This window comes from Pongo abelii, chromosome 4 (assembly GCF_028885655.2).
Source record: "Pongo abelii isolate AG06213 chromosome 4, NHGRI_mPonAbe1-v2.0_pri, whole genome shotgun sequence".
Lineage (NCBI taxonomy): Eukaryota > Metazoa > Chordata > Mammalia > Primates > Hominidae > Pongo > Pongo abelii.
In genome coordinates, this window is record NC_071989.2 from 165,605,983 (window position 1) to 165,632,442 (window position 26,460).

At 44.7% G+C, this 26,460-nt stretch overlaps 1 protein-coding gene and 1 pseudogene across 1 annotated transcript in view; one reads left to right on the forward strand and one right to left on the reverse strand.

Moving 5' to 3' along the window:
• Positions 1-1,142: 1,142 nt before the first annotated feature.
• Positions 1,143-26,460, reverse strand: part of TIMD4 (T cell immunoglobulin and mucin domain containing 4) — a 35,166-nt gene continuing 9,848 nt past the window's right edge. The window contains exons 5-8 of the mRNA XM_063724338.1: positions 11,399-11,448; positions 7,225-7,342; positions 2,254-2,293; positions 1,143-1,328 (exon numbers count right to left, since the gene is read on the reverse strand). Coding sequence (XP_063580408.1) covers positions 1,244-1,328; positions 2,254-2,293; positions 7,225-7,342; positions 11,399-11,448 — 293 coding nt within the window. The 3' untranslated portion in view covers positions 1,143-1,243. The remainder of the gene's footprint in view (positions 1,329-2,253; positions 2,294-7,224; positions 7,343-11,398; positions 11,449-26,460) is intronic.
• On the forward strand, positions 9,282-9,853 carry LOC134761444 (MICOS complex subunit MIC26-like; annotated as a pseudogene).

Here is a 26,460-nt window from a genome sequence, read left to right on the forward strand (position 1 = left end):
GAATTAGGATGTGACACTATGGTCACCTCTAAAGACACTCAAATGTGAAAAGAAAATAATAGAAAATTTAGGAGTTTTAGAAGTGAGTCAATGTTGGCCAAGTGCAGTGGCTCAAGCCTGTAATCCCAGCACTTTGGGAGGCCGAGGCAGGCAGATTACCTGAGGTCAGCAGCTGGAGACCCACCTGGCCAATACAGTGAAACCCCATCTCTACTAAAAATACAAAAATTGGTGGGCGTGGTGGCATGCACCTGTAAGCCCAGCTGCTCAGTCAGGAGGCTGAGGCAGGAGAATCGCTTGAACCCGGGAGGCGGAGGTTGCAGTGAGCCGAGATTGTCCATTGCACTCCAGCCTGGGCAACAGAGCAAGACTCCGTCTCAAGAAAAAAAAATAAAGAAGTGAGTCACAGTTACAGTGTGATTCCATGTCATTTCCTGCATTGTTAATGAACCATAGGCTCTGTGCTGCTCATATCATACCTGCAGTGAGACAATGAACTCTGAAAGCCGGGCATAAAAGGAGAGATACAAATACATATGAGATGAAGGCAATTAGGGTAACAAAAGAACCAGAAATTGCATCCCAGAAGCAAGGAAATTTGGAGAAACATGAGATTCTCCTTCCAATACCTGAAGAGTTAGCAGCTCTCCAGTACTTCCCAGCATGCTTAGAGCAATAGCAACATTAATGGAATAAGCACATGTTTCTCCAAAGGTAACCATCTTTTGGATTTCTACGCTCTTGACATTACCTTTAAGAGAAAGAAAAAAAAATCAGTCTTATTGACTGATGGAGCCTATAGATTTTTTGTCCTGTTAGTTCACACAACACTGATCCAGCAGTTAATAAAGAAGAGATGTTCTGTATAGGTATAAGGAGCTCAACTAGGACCTATAGGCAGATGTCATCCAGAGACAGATTTTGCTTTAAATATTTCTTAATCTCACAACTGCTCTGAGATTGAATGGACTCCCTTGGGTGTGGTAAGGAGTTCACCATCACCGAAAGTGTTTAAGTGTACTGTGAAAGATCACTTAGCAGTGATTCTACAGAGATGATTAGAGCATGGACAGAGAAGTTGTGGTCTCTAAAGTACCCTTCATTCATGAAACTAAAACAAGACTGGATCAATGACATCCATGGAATAAGTGAGTCTTTTTTATGAAACAAAGAAACCTACTAAGACTTAATGTGACACTGGAGTGTCATGCCCCCATCCTCAATCTAACACGCTACTGCATTGTTAGAGGGTAAAAAGGCCGTCTTCGTCTTCCCTTCCATGCTGCACGTCATTGAGGACATTTTTACTATCTCCAATGCAGTCTAGCCTGTAAACAGAAAAGAGGGGCTCATAATGGGAAACACAAGACTAGAAAACAAAACAAAAGACAGATGCTGCTAAGTTACAATGCAATTACCCTTAAAGTTCAAAGGGCTCACAGTTCATTTAGTCTAAGCTCCACGTTTTACAGATGGGAAAACAGGCTGCAGGGGAAAAACAGTTTCTGCCAATCCATTATAATGAGATAAAAAACATTCTTAGCAAAATATAAAATCATGATTTCAATACATTTATTTACCAAAAGGTCTCTAAGTGTGACCTTGAAAGGCCACCTTGCCGGTGTCAATTTTCCTTCTTGTTAATACATATTGTGGTATTAATGCAACTAATCAGTGAATGCAATTAATTAGGCAAGGCCTTCATTAATAATTTACATCTTTTTAAAAAATTTCTTTTCCAAAAGCTATAGAATAGGGCAAATAGCTAAAATCCCTTACTAGAGAATCTTCAAATACTGTTTTTAAAAAGGCCCCAAAACAAGCTGCTCCCATGGTCTAACTGGGCAGAGGAACCAACTCCCAGGAATAATATTCTGCATGCTTTTTTCATTTTCCATATTGCCAACTCTCCTCAATAAACTCTAGTTTAACAATGGCCTCTTAAACTAACTTACCCACAGGTGAACAAAAAATTTCAGAGTAAAGTGCCATATCACCTTCTTTCTTTTGCATGCTATACTTCTATTAATCCCACCTGCCTTGGTACTGGCATTTTGCTCAGACAGAGTGTTAACCAAGACATAGGTTAATGCGAGCTAAATCTGCACAACTTTTTCACTTCTAATGTCACATCTTTCCAACTCTACGTTTAATCGTAACACAAGCTCAAGTCATTAAACCACTGAGTAGTAGCTAATCATTTGTAACAGCTTGTACAATCATTACAACACCCATTCATGCAAGATAAATTACCTTGTGTGTTTCTGCGAACAATAGGTTTCCATGAATTTCCCTGAAAAGACAAGGCCACAGTGTGAGCAGAGTGGCTGCGGTGCATAGAACATGCAAAATGCTGGGGGAATTCCAGTGCTGCCTCCCAAAGGGCAGACATGGGCCAAAGGTGAGAACCAGTGGCTGGCTTTGGCAGAAAAAGCCATTCCCTTTCCCAGGTCAAACACTTGCTATTTTAACCACAGTTAGTGCTCATCAATTACAAAGTTGTTCCAACATTCTGGGCAATGGTGTTAAGCTATTTCATTCTGAGTCATCTGCCTATCCAGAATTCAAGTACTCACTTGGGTTTCAAAACACTTCTTTATGAGACATACTCAGAATTTTCCAAAACTGTAATCATGCCTTTGTATGAAGGCTAACAGCAGAATTCCAGTAAATTTTAAATTTCCTTTTGCACCTGGGGCAGGTGTTGAAATATACAAGTTTCACTATTATTCAAATCAGCTGAGATGGTTACTAGTCTCATCTCCTGACGTACTGCCCTGAAACAGCTTTTGTTAATGAGTACAGAACAATTTATCCCCATTTTACAACAGTACCAGGTGCCATGTGCCTATAATTTGCATGAAAACCATAAGCTGTTTCATGGCTGTTTTTGTACCATTTTAAAACTTTTGGGGGCAGGGGGCGGGGGTGGGATGGAGGTGCCAGGTCATGGAGCAGCTTGCGAATTTAATGAAAATTACAGACCTTGTCCCCTGAAAAATGCAGGCATGAACACATAAACACTTTTGCATGTGATTTCAAAGGATTCACATTACCCTTGAAGTCCATCTGTGGCCCCCAGGTTAAGAAAGCTTGCTTTTAGGGAACATATAAGAAAACCAGGATCAGGCCAGGCATGGTGGCTCATGTCTGCAATCCCAGAGCTTCGGGAGGCCAAAGTGGGTGGATCACCTGGGGTCAGGAGTTTGAGTCCAACCTAGCCCACATGGTGAAACCCCCTCTCTACTAAAAATACGAAAATTAGCCCTGTGTGATGGCGTGAAACTGCGGTCTCAGCTACTCAGGAGGCTGAGGCAGGAGAATCACTTGAACCCAGGAGGCGGAGGTGCAGTGAGCTGAGATCGCGCCACTGTACTCCAGCCTGGGCAACAGAATGAGACTCCGTCTCAAAAAAAAAAAAAGAAGAAGAAAACCAGGATTGTTCATGGTCTTTGTCCTGCAACAATCCTAGCCAAAAGAAGAGACAAGCTAGGGTTTTCTCAGCCAAAGAACAGAGAAAATGAACAAAGTAGGAAATAGTACTTTCCTCTTAAGGCAGTAATAGGGATAAAATGAATAAGGCACGTCAAGAGTATACCATCGCTCGATCTCGATCTCTCTCTCTCTCTCTCCCTCTCCCTCTCCCTCTCCCTCTCCCTCTCCCTCTCCCTCTCCCTCTCCCTCTCCCTCTCCCTCTCCCTCTCCCTCTCCCTCTCCCTCTCCCTTCTTCGGTCTCCCTCTCCCTCTCCTTTCTTCGGTCTCCCTCTCCTTTTTTTGGTCTCCCACTATTATCGAAGCTGGACTGTACTGCCATGATCTCGGCTTGCTGCAACCTCCCTGCCTCGGGCTCCTGTGACTCTCCTGCCTCGGCCTGCCGAGTGCCTGGGATTGCAGGCGCGCGCCGCCACGCCTGAATGGTTTTTGTATTTTTGGTGGAGACGAGGTTTCGCCGTGTTGACCGGGCTGGTCTCCAGCTCCTGGCCTCGAGTGATCTGCCTGCCTCGGCCTCCCGAGGTGCTGGGATTGCAGACGGAGTCTCGCTAACTCAGTGCTCAATGGTGCTCAGGCTGGAGTGCAGTGGTGTGATCTCGGCTCGCTGCAACCTCCACCTACCAGCCTCCTGCCTTGGCCTCTTAAAGTGCTAAGATTACAGCCTCTGCCCCGCCGCCACCCTGTCTAGGAAGTGAGGAGCATCTCTGCCTGGCCACCCATCGTCTGGGATGTGAGGAGCCCCTCTGCCCGGCCGCCCTATCTGGGAAGTGAGGAGCGCCTCTGCCCGGCCGCCCATCATCTGGGATGTGAGGAGCGCCTCTGCCCGGCTGCCACCCCGTCTGGGAGGAAGTGAGGAGCGCCTCTGCCCGGCTGCCCCGTCTGGGAGATGAGGAGCACCTCTGCCCGGCCGCCCCGTATGGGAGGTGAGGAGCGCCTCTGCCTGGCCGCCACCCCGTCTGGGAGGAAGTGAGGAGTGCCTCTGCCCGGTTGCCCCATCTGGGAAGTGAGGAGCGCCTCTGCCTGGCCGCCACCCCGTCTGAGAAGTGAGGAGCGCCTCTGCCCGGCTGCCACCCCATATGGGAAGTGAGGAGCGCCTCTGCCCAGCCGCCCCTTCTGGGAGGTGAGGAGTGCCTCTGCCCAGCTGCCCCGTCTGGGAGGTGAGGAGTGCCTCTGCCCGGCTGCCACCCCGTCTGGGAGGAAGTGAGGAGCGCCTCTGCCCGGCTGCCCCGTCTGGGAGATGAGGAGCACCTCTGCCCGGCCGCCCCGTATGGGAGGTGAGGAGTGCCTCTGCCTGGCCGCCACCCCATCTGGGAGGAAGTGAGGAGTGCCTCTGCCCGGTTGCCCCATCTGGGAAGTGAGGAGCGCCTCTGCCTGGCCGCCACCCCGTCTGAGAAGTGAGGAGCGCCTCTGCCCGGCTGCCACCCCATATGGGAAGTGAGGAGCGCCTCTGCCCAGCCGCCCCTTCTGGGAGGTGAGGAGCGCCTCTGCCCAGCTGCCCCGTCTGGGAGGTGAGGAGTGCCTCTGCCCGGCCGCCCCATCTGGGAGGTGAGGAGCGCCTCTGCCTGGCCGCCACCCCGTCTGGGAGGAAGTGAGGAGCACCTCTGCCCAGCTGCCCCATCTGGGAAGTGAGGAGCGCCTCTGCCAGGCTGCCACCCACTATGGGAAGTGAGGAGCGCCTCTGCCCAGCCGCCCACTCTGGGAAGTGAGGAGCGCCTCTGCCCGGCCGCCCACTCTGGGAGGTGAGGAGTGCCTCTGCCCGGCCGCCCCGTCTGGGAAGGGAGGAGCGCCTCTGCCCGGCCGCCCCGTCTGGGAGGTGAGGAGGGCTTCTGCCTGGCCGCTCCGTCTGGGAAGGGAGGAGCGCCTCTGCCCGGCCACCCCGTCTGGGAGGTGAGGAGCGCCTCTGCCCGGCCGCCACCCCATCTGGGAGGAAGTGAGGAGCGCCTCTGCCCGGCCGCCCCGTCTGGGAAGTGAGGAGCACCTCTGCCTGGCCGCCACCCCGTCTGGGAGGAAGTGAGGAGCGCCTCTGCCCGGCTGCCCCATCTGGGAAGTGAGGAGCGCCTCTGCCTGGCCGCCCCGTCTGGGAGGAAGTGAGGAGCACCTCTGCCCAGCTGCCCCATCTGGGAAGTGAGGAGCGCCTCTGCCCGGCTGCCACCCACTATGGGAAGTGAGGAGCGCCTCTGCCCAGCCGCCCACTCTGGGAAGTGAGGGGCGCCTCTGCCCGGCCGCCCACTCTGGGAAGTGAGGAGCGCCTCTGCCCGGCCGCCCACTCTGGGAGGTGAGGAGGGCCTCTGCCTGGCCACTCCGTCTGGGAAGGGAGGAGCGCCTCTGCCCGGCCGCCCCGTCTGGGAGGTGAGGAGCGCCTCTGCCCGGCCGCCACCCCATCTGGGAGGAAGTGAGGAGCACCTCTGCCCGGCCGCCCCGTCTGGGAGGTGAGGAGCACCTCTGCCTGGCCGCCACCCCGTCTGGGAGGAAGTGAGGAGCGCCTCTGCCTGGCTGCCCCATCTGGGAAGTGAGGAGCGCCTCTGCCCAGCCGCCACACCGTCTGGGAAGTGAGGAGCGCCTCTGCCTGGCCACCCCGTCTAGGACGTGAGGAGCGCCTCTGCCCGGCCGCCCAGTCTGGGAAGTGAGGAGCGCCTCTGCCCGGCCGCCCTGTCTGGGAAGTGAGGAGCGCCTCTGCCCGGCCGCCCTGTCTGGGAGGTGAGGAGCGCCTCTGCCTGGCCGCCACCCCGTCTGGGAGGAAGTGAGGAGCGCCTCTGCCCGGGCGGCCCCGTCTGGGAAGCGAGGAGCGCCTCTGCCCGGGCGGCTCCGTCGGGGAAGTGAGGAGCGCCTCTGCCCGGCCGCCCCGTCTGGGAGGAGAGGAGCGCCTCTGCCCGGCTGCCCTGTCTGGGAGGTGTACCCAACAGCTCCGAAGAGACAGCGACCATCGGGAGCGGGCCATGAGGATGATGGCGGTTTTGTTGAAGAGACGGGGGGGAAGTGTGGGGAAAGGAAGGAGAGATCAGATTGTTGCTGTGTCTGTGTAGAAAGGGGTGGGCATAGGAGACTCCATTTTGTTCTGACTAGGAGAAGTTCTTCTGCCTTGGGATGCTGTTGATCTCCGGCCTTTCCCCCAGCCCCGTGCTCTCTGAAACATGTGCTGTGTCAACTCAGGGTTAAATGGATTAAGGGCGGTGCAAGATGTGCTTTGTTAAACAGGTGCTTGAAGGCAGCATGCTCTTTAAGAGTCATCACCACTCCCTAATCTCAAGTACCCAGGGGCACAAACACTGCAGAAGGCCGCAGGGTCCTCTGCCTAGGAAAACCAGAGACCTTTGTTCATGTGTTTATCTCCTGACCTTCTCTCCACTATCATCCTATGACCCTCCCATATCCCCCTCTCCGAGAAACACCCAAGAATCATCAATAAATACTTCATAAATTAAAAAAAAAAAAAAAAAAAAAAAAAAAAAAAAAGAGTATACCATCAGGACTGGCACAGAAATGTCCAATAAATGAAGGTGCTCTTCTGCTTTTTTTCCTTTTCCAAAATGTAAATACACAGGTTAATATACAGAACCATTAGCTGCTTGTGGAGAATGAGCTTACCTGTTACCTCCCTGGCTGGGATGGGAACAATGGCAGAACTGAGCCTCTTTGGGGAGGGATAAAGGGGAAGGAAGTGGAGACAACTCCAGATCCTCCTGCAGTCGCCAGGGTTCTGAAGTGCTCCATCACCTGGCCCTCCCTCCTTACCTCTCAGGAGAAATGCCACGAGCAATGCCAAGAGCACAAATCCCAAGGAGGGGGCGATGATCATCAGTAGTTGGGAGATGGGCATTTCATTCTTCATGGACATGGGCATTCTGTCCATCTGATGGGACACAGGCAAGGAGATAGGCCCAGTCACTGCTAGATGCCAGCCTCACAAGATGACATCCCAGCCCAATAGCACCTTACAACCACCAGCAGTTTCACTACATTTCATCACGTTTTGTCAAAAATCTCTGAAAACCTAAAACACGTGACCCATATCCCAAAATTTTCCAAAGTGTTAGACATCAGGCATAAGGAGCTGTGGGGCTCAGGGGTCTGAGGATAAAATATAACTGTTGTGAGCTGTGTTCTCCATGGTCAAATCTCTTTCCTAGCAACTGCTCAAATCCTTTGAGCTCTCCCTAGCCCTGTGCCACTCTTTCCATGGCTGACTTAGGCTTCTAGAGAAAACAGGATGAAAGAGAAAATGAAACTTAATTTCACATTTTCTACAGCAGTCGTTCTCAAAGTCTAGATGGGGAACGCATGAGATCAAAATGATTTTCGTGGGACATTTTTTGCTATTTTCACTATCATTCTGTCATGAGATGTACAGTACACTTTCCCAGAGGCTATGTGATGTGTGATGTCATTGCTCTCACTTACACAGAATATGGAAACAGAGATGAGAATCCCTCTGTCTCCTATTAAGCCAGATATTAATGAGATTTGCAAAAAGTGTAAAACAATGCCATATTTCTCACTAATTTTTTCATTCATTTTTCTCACTAATATTTTTTTCAAAATAGAGTTAGTTGCCATAAAACATGTTATGTTAGCACAAAGTTAGTTTGTTGTTATTTTTAAATAAGTTAATTTTTTTAAATGTTTAAAATACAGACACCTGTATAACAAACTTGCACATGTACCCCTGAACCTAAAGGAAAAGTTTAAACTTTTTTCTTTTTTTTAATTTTTAAAAAATGAGATGCTGTCTCGCTATGTTGCCCAGGCTGGGCTCAAGCTCCTGCCATGGCCTTCCAAATTGCTGGGATTAAAAAAATTTTTTTTTTTTTCTTTGAGATGGAGTCTCACTCTGTCAGCCAGGCTGGAGCGCAGTGGTGCGATCTCAGCTCACTGCAACCTCTGTCTCCCGAGCTGAAGTAATTCTCCTGCCTCAACCTCCCAAGTAGCTGGGGTTACAGGCATGCACATCCAAGCCCGGCTAATTTTTGTGTTTTTAGTAGAGATGGGTTTCCACCATGTTGGCTAGGCTGGTCTCAAACTCCTGACCTCAAGTGATCTGCCCACTTCGGCCTCCCAAAGTGCTGGGATTATAGGCATGAGCCACTGCACCTGGCCTAAAAAAATTTTTTAATAGTAAAAATGTCTCGGTTTTTTCTGCTCAGCAGTCTAGAGAATCAAAAACAAAACAAAGTCTCAGTTTTAAGAAACTGATTTTTTTCCTTTTGTAGAGACAAGGTCTCGCTCTTGCCCAGGCTGGAGTGCAGTGGCAATGATTACAGCTCACTGCAACCTTGAATTCCCGGGTTCAAGCAATCCTCCCACCTCAGCCTCCTGAGTAGCTGGGACTACAGGCATGTGTCACGATGCCTGGCTATTTTTTTTTTTTTAATTTTGTGTAGAGACAGAGTCTCACTATTTTGCCCAGGCTGGTCTTGAACTCCTGGGCTCAAGCAATCCTCCTCCCTCAGCTTCCCAAAGTGGGATTACAGGAGTGTGCCACAAGACCCAGGCTGTTATTTTGTTTGAGACAGGGTCTCTCTCTGTTGCCTACGCTGTAGTGCAGTGGAACAAACAAGGCTCACTGCAGCCTCAACCTCCTGGACTCAAGTGATCCTCCCACCCCAGCCTCCCAAAGTAGCCAGGATTACAGGTACATGATACCACACTCTGCTATTTTTTTTTTAATTTTTATTTTTGTAGAGACAGGGGTCTCACCATATTGCCCAGGCTAGAAACTGAGTTTCAAAAGTATAAAAAGACCTTGTGAAAGCCCCCACTGCCAGTAACATGTTCAAGGTGGTTTAGAGGCCATGGGGCTGGCCAGCCTGAGCCTACTCACCTTCAGAGTCTATGCGGCACCAAAAAAGGACTCCCCTCCCCAAAATCCCATGAAGATTTATGAACTTTTACTCTACTAAGTTCTCGAGGGCTAACCTAAACATGCAGATGACTCAAGGACCCAGCTTAGGAAAGCGTCTCTCAGCTTTGACATTATCAAGAGCTATATAAAAGTTGGTGTCAGGAAAGGTACTCCTAAACGAAGCCCAAGATGTAAAGTTTGGTTCAGTGTGGGTGAGACAGCTATGAATATCTCCAAAATGCACCTGCTGGATTTTTTCCAGGACTGGGTGTTATTGGTTTTGCTGGCCTTGTTGGACTTCTTTTGGCTAGAGGTTCAAAAATAAAGAAGCAGGCATTTCTACCTGGTTTCATGGGATTAGCAGCCTCTATCCATTATCCACAACAAGCCATTGAGTTTGTGCAGGTCAGAAAGGAGATATTATATGACCAGGGTTTATGAGGATACATAGTCGTGGAAGATTTTTGGAAGGAGAACTTTCTAAAGCCAGGAAATGTGACGAATTCATCTGAAAATAAATAGAAAATTCCATGCTCTACACATTTTAATCAGTTACAGGTAAGCAACAGAAACTTCATATGGTCAATCATTATTTTTACAGAAAAATAGCAGAGAAGTCAGTATTGAATATATTAAACTGGCTTTCTTCTTCAGGAAAAACTATACTAGGTCTCTGTTGTCTTGGGTGATGCCATCCTACAAGCAAACGAATCTGAAATCCTTTCACTTTGAGATAAGGCACAAGCCTTAAAACTCCCTGTACTCATGTTGCTATTTACAGACATGATTAAAATCCAAGTTAAAAAAAAAAAAAGAGAGAGAGAGAGAGTGTAGGCCAGGCATGTTGGCTCACACCTGTAATCCTGGCACTTTGGGAGGCCAAGAAGGGTGGATCACTTGAGGCTAGGAACTCAAGACCAGCCTGGCCAACATAATGAAACCCCATCTCTATTAAAAATATAAAAAATTAACCGGGCATGGTGGCATGTGCCTGTAATCCCAGCTACTCAGGAGGCTGAGGCAGGAGAATCGCTTGAACCCAGGAGGCGGAGGTTGCAGTGAGTCAAGATTGCGCCACTGCACTCCAGCCTGGGCAAGAGTGAGACTTTGTCTCAAAAAAAAAATTGAGAGCTGCTGCTCTGCAGGCAGGCATTGAGGCATCTTGCTGGGGCTATACCATCTCCATTGACCAACATATGCTCTCTCCCTCTCTCCCTGTTCCATTCTCTAACACACAGAATCCCAGAGATAGTGGGCACAGCAACCAGGACAGGACAACAGACAGTATCTGAGAGAGACAAGGGGAAGAAGAAAGAGGGGATGGGGAAACTTATCCTTTACAGACTTCTGTACTGCCTGAAGCTTTCACTTAAAATGGCTGGAATCACTTTTGTAATAATAAAAATAGTACCCTCAGAAAATAAGAGAAATATTGATGGCAGGTGTTGATTCTGCAGTATGTCATGAATTCTGGGTCACGCAGAAGGAACACACCATGATCTTGCATGTTTTTTGTATTTTTTTTTTTTCTTTTCAAAGCATTGGCACATGCAGAAGTAACAATCAAGGTTATTTCTGCCAAGAGTACAAGTCTATAAATTCTTGGGCTGTTTCATAATCATTGCAATGAATTTTGCCACTTAGCAACATCCTGCTTTTCCTAGCCCATCTCTGCAAACTTCTGTGGATTTTTTGTTTGTTTGTTTTTTGTTTTGTTTTGTTTTAAGAGACACAGGCTCACTCTGCCACGAGGCTGGAGTGCAATGGCACCATCTCGGGTCACTGCAACCTCCGCCTCCTGGGTTCAAGCAATTCTCATGCCTCAGCCTTCTGGGTAGCTGGGACTACAGGCATGTGCCACCACACCTGGCTAATTTTTGCATTTTTGATAGAGATGGGGTTTTGCCGTGTTGGCCAGGGTGATCTCAAATTTCTGGCATCAAGTGATCCGCCCACCTTGGCCTCCCAAAGTGCTGGGATTATAGGCCTGAGCCACCGTGCCTGGCCACTACTGTGGATTTTTACTATTTAAGTGATATACTTCAAATACTTCACAGATTTGTTTACCTGTCCTGTTTCTGTTGTTTTGTTTTGCTCAGGAACTGCTGTATCAGATGCTGGGAAGGAAAAGAGAAGAAAATGGTTATATGTCTGGTTGGGAAATAAAACATCACATCCTGAAATAGGTAATTAAGAGCCCATCTGGAATTGCAGCTGATGTGTTTAATTATTTAATCCCGTGTTTTTTGTATAATCTATTTATGCATATTTGTTTTGATATGGTTTTAATGTAAATTGTATCTGCTGTACAACGTTATCCCTGGGAACATCTCCATTTTACAGATGAGAAGAGTCAGGCATTGGGCCAGTAGGCAATTGGCTCTAATTTTTCTGTAGGCTTCAGCAATTCATTCAGGATTTTTATCCGGCAAGAAAATTTGTCAGTTTTCTAGTTAACAAATATTTACTGAGCACCTATTACAGGCCATGCAGTGTGATAGCTATACCTTGGACCTCATAGAATTTACAACTTAGTGCAGAAAACGAAATGTAAAAATGTAATGTAAATAGTTGAAAACATAATTAGTTACGAGTACACAATTCTGGGAAAAATACAGTATAAAGGACATATCATGAGGGTGCCAGGCTTGTTCTGGAGGGTCAAGGAAAACTTCCTTGAGAATGGGAGTTTATGCTGAGAGGTGGAGTCATGTATTTATAATCTATAGTTGAGTTACAAGGGAACCATACTGAGAATCTACCAAATGCTAAGCACTGTTCCAGGCACTAAGAATATTGTGAGACTGCGGCATGGCCCCTACCCTCAAGAAATTTCAGTCCATTAGAGAAGAGAGACCGAAAGATGATTTCAGCCTAACAAGCCAAAGGTAGTGATGGAGCACACACAGGCTGCTGGAAGGGCAGGTAGAGGGAGAAGCATTGAGCTCAACATTGTAGTTCATTGAAAGTTTTATTAGAATAAAGTTTCATGAGGACAGAGTCCCTGTCTGCTTGTTCACCACTGGGACGCTGATACCACCTGGCATATACATGGTGCTCAATAAATGTTTGTTGAATAACACTTCTGAGTTAAGGTCGTGTAAGAATTAGCCAGGCAAGGAATGGTGGCAACGGTGTTTCAGGTGGACAGAACAGCATCAGCAAAGCTGTGGAAACAAGAAAGAGCATGGTGTCCTTAAGAGAAGGGGTCACAGAGAGACACACACAGAGAAGGTCATGTGAAGACTGGAGAGGTTGGAGTGATGCTGTCATAAGCCAGGGAATCCCTGGAATACCAGAAGCTCGGAAGAGGCAAGGAAGGGTTCTCCTTTAGAGCCTCCAAGGAGAGCATGGCCGTCCCAACCCCTTGATTTCAGTCAGACTTCTGCCTTCCAGAACCGAGAGAGAAAAAATGTTCTGTTGTTTTAAGTTTGTGGTACTTTGTGTTACAGCAGCACCAGGAAATAAATTCAAAGGAAACAACACACAAAGAATGAAAGCAACCCTAAATGGAGGTAACAACCTAAAAAAAAGTCAGGAAGTGGGTTGCTGAGCACAGGTAAGAAGACTAAATCCAGTGAAATATCCTAGTATTAAACTTCAAAGAGTATAAATCTAATGTCATATTATTATTAAAATTCCATTGAATATTATTTATTTATTTATTTTGGAGATGGAGTCTTGTTTGGTCACCCAGGCTGGAGTGCAGTGGCGCGATCTTGGCTTGCTGCAACCTCCGCCTCCCAGGTTGAAGCGATTCTCATACCTCAGCCTCCCAAGTAGCTGGGATTACAGGTGTGCACCACCAATTTTTTGTATTTTTAGTAGAGATGGGGTCTTGCTATGTTGGCCAGACCATTCTCAAACTCCTGGCCTCAAGTGATCTGCATGCCTCGGCCTCCAAAGTGCTGGGATAACAGGCGTGAACCACTGCACCCAGCCTCACACTCAATATTTAATCCTCACAAGCAACCCTATGAGACAGACATTATGCCATATTGCCAGTGAAAAAACTGAGGCCCATGGGGTTGAGCAATACGATGGAGGTTGGACAGGTGGTAGTTATGGAGCTGGGATTTGAACTGTTTCACTGACATAAATACCTATACTGTTAACAGCCTCATTATGCTGGAGCTCAAGTGCCTTGTACCATATAAATAGCATGTCCTACTGACAGAAGAAAGGAATGTTCAGGACAGTGATTTGCATTGAATGTAGAAAAAGGATAGTTTAGGACAGTGGTCTCTAAAGAGGGCTCGGTACTCACCATGAGTGTAGTAGGCAATCCACTGGCTGTGGGGAAAATGACAACTTCTATTTACATTTATTTATGCCTTATCTTTTAAACATTTTCCAGAAGGATATATTTCATAATGTACTGAACAAATTGGTAAACAATATAAATAAGCATCCTAATAACAAGAATACATTATTTTTCATCAGAACACACTATTAGTCTTGTCTAGAGAAGAAGAAGGAGTCATTCGTCTCTCAAAGGTAGTTTGGAGACTGTGGTCAGCAAAATAATGACACCCAAATATGTCCATGTCCTAATCTTCAGAAACTGTGAATATGTTCTCTTACATGGCAAAAGAGATTTTGCAATGTCATCAAGCTAAGGATCTTGTGATGAGAAGATTATCCTGGGTTATCTGGTGGGTCTAATGTAATTACAAGAGTCTTTATGAGGAGGCGGCAAGACGGTTAGAGAAGAAGTCAGAGGATGTGTGATAAAGGAAGAAGAGATCACAGAGAGAGAGAGATATTTGAAGATGCTATGCTGCTGACTTTAAGGATGAAGGAAGGAGTCACAAGCCAAGGAATGCCTCTAGGAGCTAGAAAAAGCAAACAAACAAATTATCCCCTAACAAATCCAGTATGAATATAGCCCTGTCAACACCTTGATTTTAGAGCTTCTACCTTTCCCAACTCTGAGATAATAAATTTGTGTGTTAAGCCAGTAAGTTTGAGGTCATTTGTTACAGCAGCAACAAGAAACTAATACAGAGACAGTGGTCCCTAAGACCTTCCAAAAGAACAGTTGTTCTGGGACAGGCACAAGATATGAAAGGAAGATTGACTTTTCATGTTAACATTTTTTGCATGCTTTGTACTTTTTCCATGAGTGTGTATGATGTATCTTAAATTAATTAAAATTTAAACAATAACAAAACAATCTTAACATTAACTTCACTTTTCCTGGGTCCATGGATTCACCAAACCTTCTGGTTAATATTAGATTTTTCTATAGGATGAGAATATATTTACAGGAAGATTACAGGTTAGATCTCTTGGCAGCTAGAATTCTCACTGTAAGTTAGTAAATTTTCTTTCTAGCTTGTATTTTGGTCTCTTGAGTTCTTGGTAGGCATGGGCACTCTGGTAAAATGAAATTCCTGTAACACTTAACCTTAGATCTTGGAGTATTGCCAAGTACTTGCCTCTCAGCCTTCCTCACTGTGGCATCGTGGGACTCTCTGCCATCACTTAAGTATTTATCTCAACTTTCCTGGCTATGCGACCTTGGCTAAGATACTTTCCTTCTCTGAGCCATAGTTTCTTCATCTGAAAATATTAATATTTCACCAACTGATCTCCTATATCCTTTTTAACCTTTCTAATTCTGGATATCTTTTTTCAAAGAATTTTACTGAGAAAAATTATCATTACACAGTATTCTTTTAAAAGGATATAAAACTACACTTAGTATAGGGAATGACTATGCAAATGCTTAAAAATACATACAGAAATACAATTATGTATTTTTAAATATTTGCATACTCATTCCCCAAAGAAAACTAAAAAGAAACATAAAGACTAAATACACCTGCTTTCAAGTAGAAATATCAAGACAATTAAAATTATTCTTCCTAGTACCATTTTAATTTTGTCTAATTTCTAAATTTTCTCAAATGTGACTTTTTAGTGGTAAAATATTATTTGTGTCATGTGTTAATCACTGGAAACTCCACGATGCTTGAGGCAAAAGCAAACTCTTGGGGTGTTTGTCATTTCCCTGAAGCAGCGTCAAAGCGACCTTCTATGTGAAACTTTGAAGACAGGTGTTAGAAACCCAGTAACCCACAGCCAAAAAAGGGTTAGAATGATGCGATTAGAAAAGGACACCCTCCAGGTCTAAGAGTACTGACATGGAAAGCTGCACAATAGATATATACTGCTTGTTTTTTAAGTCCAAAGAATTTTTAACAGTAAGTACATATAAAACCCAACAAAGGCCTGCGAGAGTTAATATACTAGTTAATTGTATTGTGCCAGAGTCAGTTTCCTGGCTTGGACAATGTACTATAGTTATGTAAGATGTGATCATTGGAGGACACTGGAGGAATATATAGGAGAACCTCACTGCACTATTTTTGCAAGTTCTCCTGAGACTAAAATTATTTGAAAACAAGCTTTAAAGAAAATGGTTTAAGGGCTGAGTGCAGTGGCTCACGCCTGTAATCCCAGCACTCTGGGAGGCCGAGGCGGATGGATCACCTAAGGTCAGTTCAAGACCAGCCTGGCCAACGTGGTGAAGCCCTGTCTCTACTAAAAATGCAAAAATTAGCCGGGCATAGTGGCGGGCGCCTGTAATCCCAGTTACTCCAGAGGTTGAGGCAAGAGAACGGCTTGAACCTGGGAGGCAAAGGTTGTAGTGACCCGAGATCATGTCACTGCACTCCAGCCTGGGCAACTGAGTGAGACTCTGTCGCAAGAAAAGAAAAGAAAAGAAAATGGTTTAAATATCAGCCATTTCACATTGTTCTATCAAATATATGAATGGTATATAGCAGCTTTGTGGTAAAGATTTCTTGAATGAAACTAATGAAATTTAAAGTGAGTTTAAAAGAATATAGAATGATTTTGAAAAGAAAAAATTGAAAGTTTTTGTGAAAAACAATAACCTATTGTTATCAGGAAAATTAAAAAGACTGGGCAAGGATGGTGACTCATGCCTGTAATTCTAGCACTTTGGGAGGCCAAGGTGGAAAGGCCGTTTGAGGCCACAACTTTGAGACCAGCCTGGGAAACATATCAAGATGCTCTCTCTACAAAAATTTTTTTTAACAAATTAGCCAGGCATTCTAGGCTGCAGTGAGCTATGACTGGGTCGCTGCACTACGGCTTGGGCAACAGAGCGAGATCTCGCCCCCTCACCCCCTCCAAATAAAAGCTGAAAAGTGAAAGGATATAGTCCAAACTGTAACAGTGATAATCTCTTTATCTATTCATGGGTGAGAGTGTTGTTTTGTTTTGTTTTGTTTTTTTGAGACAGAGTCTCACTCTGTCTCCCAGACTGGAGTGCAGTGGTGCGATCTTGTCTCACTGCAACCTCCGCCTCCCAGGTTCAAGCGATTCTCCTGCCTCAGTCTCCTGAGTAGCTGGGATTACAGGCCCAGCTAATTTTTGTATTTTTAGTAGAAATATGGTTTCATCATGTTGGCCAGGCTGGTCTCAAACTCCTGACCTTGAGGAGCTGTGATCCACCCACCTTGGCCTCCTAAAGTGCTGGGATTATAGGTGTGAGCCACCGCGCCCGGCCCTTTCTGGCCCTTTATAGAAAAAGTTTGCAGATCCCTATTGGCCTACTGGTACAAAAACAATCCCCATGGTATCAAGGAATTAAATTTAATTGTAAGAGCCTTCAGAAGTTAGGGTGATGATAGACTTCCTTTTCAACATGGCTATGCTTACCATGGTACACCAGAACCTGCTTTGTCACTTAATTAGAACTGTGCTATGTGCGGTTCTGAAATGGCATTACAATTTTAGACAAGAAGATCTTTTAATAATCCACTTTTAATTATCATCCCCGTTCCCATCCTATTCATAGAAACTTGCTTTAAAATTAGCAGAGACTTTCTCTTTGAATACGTTTATTGAGCGCTTACTATGTGCCAGGCACAGTTATAAGCACTTTGTATAAATTATAATTTTTTAAAAACCTTGAGACAGGGTCTTGCTCTGTCACCTAGGCTTGAGTGCAGTATGCAATCAGGGCTCACTGCAGCCTCAATCTCCCAGGCTCCAGCTCAGGGTATCCTCCCACCTCACCTCTGCTTCCCAAATAGCTGGGACTACAAGTGTGTGCCACCACACCTAGCTAATGTGTGTTTTTGTTTTTTTGTTTTTTGTTTTTCTTTTTGTTTTTGTTTGTTTGTTTGTTTTTTGGTAGAGATGGAGTTTTGCTATGTTGCCCAGGCTGGTCTCAAACTCCTGGGCTCAAGTGATCCTCCCAACACGTTCTCCCAAAGTGCTGAGATTACAAGTGTGAGCTACTATGCCCGGCCAAATTATCACATTTAATGTTCATAAACTCATTTTACAGATGGTAAACTGAGGCTGAAAGAAGTTACATTGCCCAAGGTGACACAAACAATTAAAGGAAATTTGAACCCAACTCTGACTCAAAAAAAAATGTTCTTAACGAATCTGACAGAAAAGAAAAAAAGCATATTATAATCCTACTTGAAAACACAAATTCTCGAACGAGTGAGCTTCGAGCCAGAAATCAACGGAAAAGAAGAGCACTCTGTCTTCTCAGTGGGTGCATTTTAAAACAGATATTACATATGTTGACTCATCATTGAATTCATAGATGCTGGGACTCATCTGTCCTATGTTTAAAACAAAATTAGTTCTGAAATAAGTCAACTCAAAGATACAACTTTAACGCAATCCTAGAATTTTAGAAGTGACAAGTGCAAGCCTTCAGAGAACAGTTTCTTTTCTTTCATGGGTAGCCTCGGGCTTACGCTGCCCCCTGTGGACCATGGGCGATGTGGTCTTAAAAAATCCAAAAGACAGCAAAAGAATCCAAAAATCACAATCTGAATGTTTAAGAGGTGGGAGGGATTTGAAATTTTCTCCTCCAATTTCTTTTTTTTTTTTTTAATTTGTGAAGAGGAAGCTGAAATCTAGAGAGAAAAGTTCATTTGTGCAAGATTTTACAGTAAATAACAAAGGAAGGGACTACGTATTTTGCTGACCTCTACTCAGAATTCATATTTTCTGAGCTTTCCCAGCAGCACTAATACAAATCTGGAATTTCAAAACTCCTTTTGAAAGTGGAAGCACACATTTATTGAATTTGCATGCTTGCTTTAAATTCTAAAGGCCTTTACATGTTTTTATACACTTAAATGAATATATACACTGAAATGAATAAATCAACAGAGCATTACATACATCAGTCAGGCGTTCCTTAGTTCCAAGGTAAGAATTGGATGGGGTCCATGTTGGTAGTTTTGAAAGAGAACAGAGAGCAAGTTGTGTTGGCACCCAATGTGGTTCAGAAAGAGGAAGAAATGGTGAGATAATGTCACATTTCACGCAGATTAGGTAGATAGAAGGAAACCAGAGACTCTAGAACACCATTGTTCAAGAGGCACCTTGGTTCTGAACCTTGGCCTCAACCTTCCACTGCTCTTGAGACACCCTAGCAACAAAATCTCATCAATGCTGTGAGAGCCTAGAGTCACCTCCTTAGGCTTCTGTTCTCGTGTGCCAATAGCCAAGGGTCTCAATAAAGCACAGATAAGACCTTATTCCTAATCCTTCATCACTGGACTCTCCTCTGGAGGGCAATGTCTAGCACTGGGCTTTGCCCACATTAGCTGATCAATAAATCTTCACTGAGGCCAGGCGCAGTAGCTCATGCTTGTAATCCAGCACTTCGGGAGGCCGAGGGAGCCAGATCTCTTGAACGCAGGAGTTCAAGACCAGCCTGGGCAACATAGGGAGATACCATCTCTACGAAATAAAAAAAATTAGCTCAGCATGGTGGTGCATGCCTGTAGTCCCAGCTACTCAGGAGGCTGTGGCAGGAGGATCGCTTGAGCCCAAGAGATTGAGGCTGCAGTGAGCCATGATTGCACCACTGCACCCCAGCCTGAGCTGCAGAATGAGACCCCATCTCAAAAACAAAAATAAATTAATTAATTAATCTTGATTGAGGGAGGTGGGAAGATCTGCATTTGACCTAAAACCCTTAGAATTATTGATAACAACAACAATAATAATAAATGGCCACCATATACTGAGCACTTACTGCATGACAAGTGCTATGTGAAGTACTTCTCATGTTCTTAGTTAATTCTCAGAAAATGCTCGGCAGTAGTTCCCATTACTGCCCTCATCTCACAGTGGGAAACTTGTGGCCTGGAGAGGTCAGGCAACTTGCTCAAGTTGCATAGTAGGAAGGGACAGAGCAAATCTTGGAGCCAGGATCATCTACCTTCAAAGTCCAAGCTCTTATCCTCTGGGCTCTATGGACTTTGGAAAATGTGGCAAGATGAGTGCTGGAGAGTGAACACAATGGGAAGAGTGGCTCACGCCTGTAATCCCAGCAGTTTGGGAGGCCGAGGTGGGCAGATCACCTGAGGTCAAAAGTTCAAAATCAGCCTGGCCAACGTGGTGAAACCCCATCTCTACAAAAGCACAAAAAGAAAGAAAAAAAAATTAGCCAGGCATGATGGCGGCTGCCTGTAATCCCAGCTATTCAGGAGGCTGAGGCAAGAGAATTGCTTGAACACAGGAGGCAGAGGTTGCAGTGAGCCGAGATGGCACCCTTGCCCTCCAGCCTGGGTAAGAGAGCGAGACTCTGTCTGAAAAAAAAAAAAAGAAATGAAACCTCAGTCCTGTACCACCTGGATGGGTACAGTTTTTGGAAAAGAGATTCTAATAATCATTATTATCGATGATTATTATTGTGAGTACAATGTAAGCATCCAAAAGTGCACAAAGCACTTTCATATACATTATCTCATTGGAGCTTTAATATGAGTCTATGAGCTAAGTAAACTTGGGCAGACTTATTCAAAGAGGAGGAAATGAAAGCTCTGAGGGGTCCATATCTTGCCCAAGGCTGCATAGCTAATAATGAAAGCTAGTGAATGGTAGGGCAATGACATCTGATTCCAGGTTCCGCTTCTTTTCCTCTCTACTATACTGCTGAGTATCACAGGGTTCAACAGCCCCCAATTACAGATGGTAGATCTTACCAAAGGGCATTTGTACGTTTATTTGTTGACTTGTTTATAGGGCAGAAAACAGAGAGAGACCACACTGCAGAACTCACTGAGGTTTACTCATTTATTCTACCCGCTGTGAAATCAGAGACCTCTCCAGTGCCTAGAAACCCCTCCCTGGATCTGCATCAGAGAGATGTTTTGGCCTACAGAGGGGCCACCCAGCTCAGTAGTTTGTTAGCCATCAATGAGGACCTATCTTGGGGCTGGCTTTGTATTCTATTTCAACAGCTCACCCCTTATTTCTTTTTCACTGTTCGTTTGTCTTACATGGACATACTTCTTTTAAAGCTTGGCAATTCTCTTTGATCTTATTTGGTTGACATTTCTGAAGGTGAGCTGTTAGATGCTAGAATTACGTGGATTCAATTCCAATGTTATTAATAAAAAATTGCACAGTTGGTAGACTAGAATGCTATTGTAAGAAAAAATAATAAGAATCCACTTTTGTCTTTTTCCTTTATCCCCAAGCTGGGCTACCAACTGATTCAAGCCTGTGAACAGCACTGGGCATGAGAGATAAAACAAATCTGTTAATACCTCATGAAAGATGTTGACTTTGAAATCAAGTGCATCCAATTTCTTTCTTCCTAACAATGGCATTGGTGAGTACAAATGTGGTTTGCTTCATTCCTCTGCCTTTCTCTGTTCCTTCTGCTGAACTTGCACTGAGAATGGCAATTCCTCCTACAACTTTTCCATGCCCTTGATCAGCAAAAGGCTCAGGAAATTGTCAGGTTCTGACAGGGCTCAATTTTATCTTTACTTTATTAAAATAGTGCAATGTAGGGCAATGAGCTCTAATTTGGGAGCCAGAAGAGACTCCTACCTAAGGACGAGTGCTCACTCCTCTTTAAACTTTTTAAATGTCTCTGTGCCTCAATTTCCTTATTTGAAAATAAGGAGAATGTACTATACTAGGAATTCCTAACTGCCTTCTTGGGACCAGGGTTGTGGCTTCAAAAGACTCATCTGAGGTTTGTTAAACATATGATTTCTTGACCCCATTGCCAGAGGTTCTCATCTGCAAGTCTTGGGTACACTAAGGAGACCTACATTTTTACTAAGTTCCCTGTGATTCCAGCGCATGATCAGGTCTGGCATTCATGGATTAGATGATCTCCAAGTTCAAGATCTTGTTTCCCCAGTCTTCTCCTACCTCCTAGAGGTCAACACGAAATCTGATTGTTCTCACACCTTCATTTATTCTCTCCTCATCCTCTTCTCTCTTATCTCCAGGTCTAGATCAAACCTACCTGTGCCACATTTGACTGCATCCTCCTATGCCATGCCAGAATACACCTTGCTCATTCAGCAGCTCCTTTCTTCTCTACCCTGCCTTCCCTCTAAATTTCTTGAAAGAATGTCAAACATTCATCCTCTAGCAATTGCTCACTTTGGGATTTCATGGAGTCTGCCCACAGAGCTCACACTCTCTGTCCACTTCATGGGGACCCTGCTGCAGTACACAGCCACCTCTCTAAATGCCTCATTCTAGAATTTCCTAATCTTTAACTACAGCCTCCCTAGGCTTTGCCAGCCCAGCTTCCTCTGCCCTTGTGCGCTTATGCATCCCATTCTAGTTCTGGTGTCTTCCTGTCTAGCTCCTTAGCTGGCTTAGGAGTAGCTCCTTAGTTGGCTTTTCTTCCTCCACCACAAGCTCCCCCAGTGTACTGCTCCTTTGTGGGGAGGGAGTCTCCCTTTGCACCTCTTAATCTCTCTCTTCATCTCACACAATATCTTCAGGTGATTATACTGGAGCTTCCATTATCCATCCTGTGCTAATGAGGCAAGACAATAAAGTGTGTAAGAGCTCAGGTTCAAGCACCAAAGAGACCTGGGATTCAAATTCTGGCCAATTTTTTAACCTCTTCAAACCTTAGTTTTTCTCCTTTGTCATGGACCTTATAATAGAACCTTCCTTGCAGATTCAGACAATTGCTCACAATGAGACAATGCACTGGACACATTGAGCCAAGCCTTGGCATATAATAAGTACTCAGTAAGTGTTATTTATGAGCAATGACCTCCCAAATTATATCCTTAGTCTTGCACTACCCCTTTTGAGAGAATATACATGAAAGTATTGGTATACTGGCAAGTCTTTATTTAGCACTTATAATGTGAATCATTGTAGTAATTATTTTGATCAGATATAAGTGCCAATTAGCAAAGACATCCACCCAGGCATCCATGAGTCAGCCCAGACCCACACTTTCAACTGCCTGTTAGACACTTCTCAGAGGCATTTCAAACTCAAGATCTCACACACAAACTTAACTCTTCCTCATGGAGCTGCTTTACCAGTTAACCCACACATTGACCCATTCTCCCAGCTGCAGAGAATTAGCCGTCCTTCATTCTCCATTTAGGCCACCAAGTCTTCTGACTCCTAATTGCTAAATGGCTGTTACTCTGTCCCCTCTCTATTGTTGTTGCTGCTATCATTCTAATCTAGACACTCACGCTTCACCTGAAGTATTGCAGGCGACTCCAGCCTTGCTCCCATCTAATACATCTTCCATACCCTTGCCACAGCAATTTTTCCTAAAACAACTGAAAATGCCACTCCCTACTCAAAAAACATGAACGATTCCTCATGACTCTGAAATAAAATATAAATTCTTTAGTCGATCATACAAGCCCCTTAAGAACCTAGACCATTACCAGCTTCCTATCTCTATTTTTCGATTAAACCAGACTGTTAAATAATCACCAAAGACATCATGCTTGCATTACATTTCTCCCTCTTTGCTCATGATGTTCTTCCATCCTGTTGGCTCTTCCCTCCTTAATAGCATTTTCTCCTTGAAGAACCAATTCAAAGGTCAATGAGTAAAATCAGCCCTGACCCTGGCCCTCATTTTCATTTCCACCTCTTCCGTCTTTGGGCCCCAGTGTGCCTTTTCTTACCTCTATCTCAAAGCAGAGCTCACTAAAGTATAGTTTGTTATGCACAAGCCTGTCCATCCCGCTAAAGTGTGATCCCTTTAAAGACGAAGGCCATGACTTACTCATTTTCACATGTCCTATGCCACATAAAGTGCAACCAAATATATTACCTACTGTCATATATCTAAACCAAATGCCACAGTTACAAGGTACAGATTTAAAATTCCATATCCAACCACATTTCCCTCCGAGCATGCCTTAACTCCATGGAAAGGCCAGCTTGTTTTGGACCTTGAAGCTTCAACTGGCTTTGCAAAATAAGAAGATATAGTAATAGAAAAAAATGTTTCTAAATTCATCCCTAACCCACTTCCCCATATTCTTGCCCCTGGGACAAAGAAATAACTACTGTTAAGTATCGCAAGGAAAGAAAAATGTTGTTATTGTCAGAGCAATCTTCTTTTTTCCCAATTTGAATATTGACAGCAAAGTCCTCGTGTGTTTTTCAGTGCATTCAGTTTGAATTTGTGCTACAGTTTTGACTTCCTGCTGATTGTAGGTATAATGATTCATTTGGGGCACAAGAAAAAGTGAAACCTCATATTTTAGGAGTAAATAAGGAACCCTGCCTTCAAGAAAGCTCTGTTGAGAAACAGTGGCTGCCAGTCTGGGAACAAAGACCAACTTTGCATGGGATCAGGACCACTGGCCTCTTGCCTTAGCTCTCTTCCTAACTCACTACAAGGCTTATCTCAATTCCCTGGCCTTCTCTGGGTCTCAATTTCCCATCTTCTTAGTTTCCCAGCATTCTACAGACAAGACTTCCCCACTACATCCCCTGGAAGTTCATAGACACAAGTTTAAAATCCCTGAAATGTGGATGTGAGTCCCAGTTCTCCCTCTGTCTAGCTGTGTGACCTTGGAGATCATTCTACATCTCTGAGCCCTATATCTAGCATCCAGAGAGTGGAGGCCAGAGTGGCATCCAGAGTGGAGATTAGAATTTGCCACACTAAGTAGGGCTTCTTTGGTTGATATCTGCAGACCAGCCACCTAAAAATTGGAGGAGAGCATTGAACTAGAAAACATGTACATGGAGTTGCTTTGTAAAATAAATAACACAAACCTGGAAGCATTCAAATGGCAAACCGGACCACAGCTCTTTTTCAGCTGTAAGTTGATTCTCAAGCCTAAATTATAGTGTGGAGCCTCAATAGATTGAGCAACATGAGAACAAAACAACTGAGAGGCCTTTGAAAATTAAAGATGTTCACCCACAGGAATAAAACCAATAATTGAGAGTTCTACAGAGCCATCTAAACAGAGGTCAGTGAAAAGCTTTCAGAATCTCAGAATTATTCTAATACTGAGAATTACTACTATGAGATTGTAAAAGCTTTTGTAACTTCTCTGGGTTTGTGATTTTGTCACTCCTCAGCTGTTTCCCTAGTGTGATTAGTAGTTTAAAAAAATCATAAAACCAAAAGGTATCTATATACTGATCAGGAACAGACAGTCAGTTAGGAGCTGGCAGAAGTGGTCTCTTGTTACCCTGCTGGACTGCCTGAAAATGAAGGTTTGTGATCTGGAATAGCAGCAGAGATGTAAAGAAAAGAAAAAAATAGAAGTCCTTCCTAATGACTATCATTTACAAGCCAGTAATTATGTACTAGGCATTTCTCTCATGCATTTTCTCACTTAACAGCCCTACACAATAAGTACTACTGTTATCCCCATTTTACATTTTGAGGAAACTGAGATTCAGAAAAGGATAGAACAAATAACTCACCTGAGATTCTACAAGAAAAACAAAAATCTCAGAAAATGGCAGAGGTAGGATATAATCAGGAGACTTTGCGCTCCCTGACTCAACTCTTTCAACTCCCACCTAATGCTACCCAACAGGCTATGAGAAGAAAGGACAAGAAAGAAAGGATAGGGATTTGGGATGTTGTAGAGGCAGTGAACATGAGCCTGAGATACAATCAGTAGGGAACTTAATCCCAGGCCACCTGATTTTATTTAGGAAATGGCATAGTCATGTAGCTTTTTATGCCCTGGCTTCAGAGTCCCTACCCAGTAGAGATGGGGCCTTTTGGGAGCAACTGGGGGCCATTTCACACATTCCTGCTACCAAGCAAGAAATAAAATTAATCCCAGCTGGGTGTGGAGGCGCACACCTATAATCCCAGCACTTTGGGAGGCCGAGGCAGGTGGATCACAAGGTCAGGAGTTTGAGACCAGCCTGGCCAATATGGTGAAACCCCGTCTCTACTAAAAATACAAAAAAAAAAATTAGCCAGGGGTGGTGGTGGGTGCCTGTAGTCCCAGCTACTCAGGAGGCTGAGGCAAGAGAATCGCTTGAACCCAGGAAGCAAAGCTTGCAGTGAGCCGAGACCATGCCATTGCACTCCAGACTGGGTGACAGACGTGAGATTCTGTCTCAAAAAAAAAAAGAAATAAAGAAATAAAATTAATCCCATGGGCGAAAAGGTATGATCAGAGTTCCTAGGTATCTTGAGGTATGAGTTTGTATTACTCTAATAGATTTTGGGGGAGTGGGACCTATGTCATATTTTCATGTGAGTTGTTACTGCTGTTTTATCTGTTTGTGCTTGTATTTGTTACTGAATTATAGTTCCTAGCCATTTGGGGTTTTGTAGAATATTTAGAGAATTGAATGAAAGTCCTGGACTTTGCCCCAGAAAAATGTGTGTGCACACATACATACAATTATGCATATAGTTTCAGGAGGGTCATGCCCTTCCTGCAAGAAGCTCATCTACAGATAACCCCCATTCAGGAGTCCTTAGACACAGTTTAAAATCTCTAAAAGCTGGGTATGACTCCTAGCTCTCCCGCTGTTCAGCTGTGTGATCTTTTCTTTTTTTTTTTTTTGAGACGGAGTCTCGCTCTTTCCCCCAGGCTGGAGAGCAGTGGCGCGATCTCGGCTCACTGCAAGCTCTGCCTCCTGGGTTCATGCCGTTCTCCTGCCTCAGCCTCCCAAGTAGCTGGGACTATAGGCGCCCACCACCACGCCTGGCTAATTTTTTGTATTTTTTAGTAGAGACGGGGTTTCACTGTGTTAGCCAGGATGGTCTCGATCTCCTGATTTCGTGATCCACCCACCTCGGCCTCCCAAAGTGCTGGGATTACAGGCTTGAGCCACTGCGCCCGGCCAGCTGTGTGATCTTAAGACAAGTCACT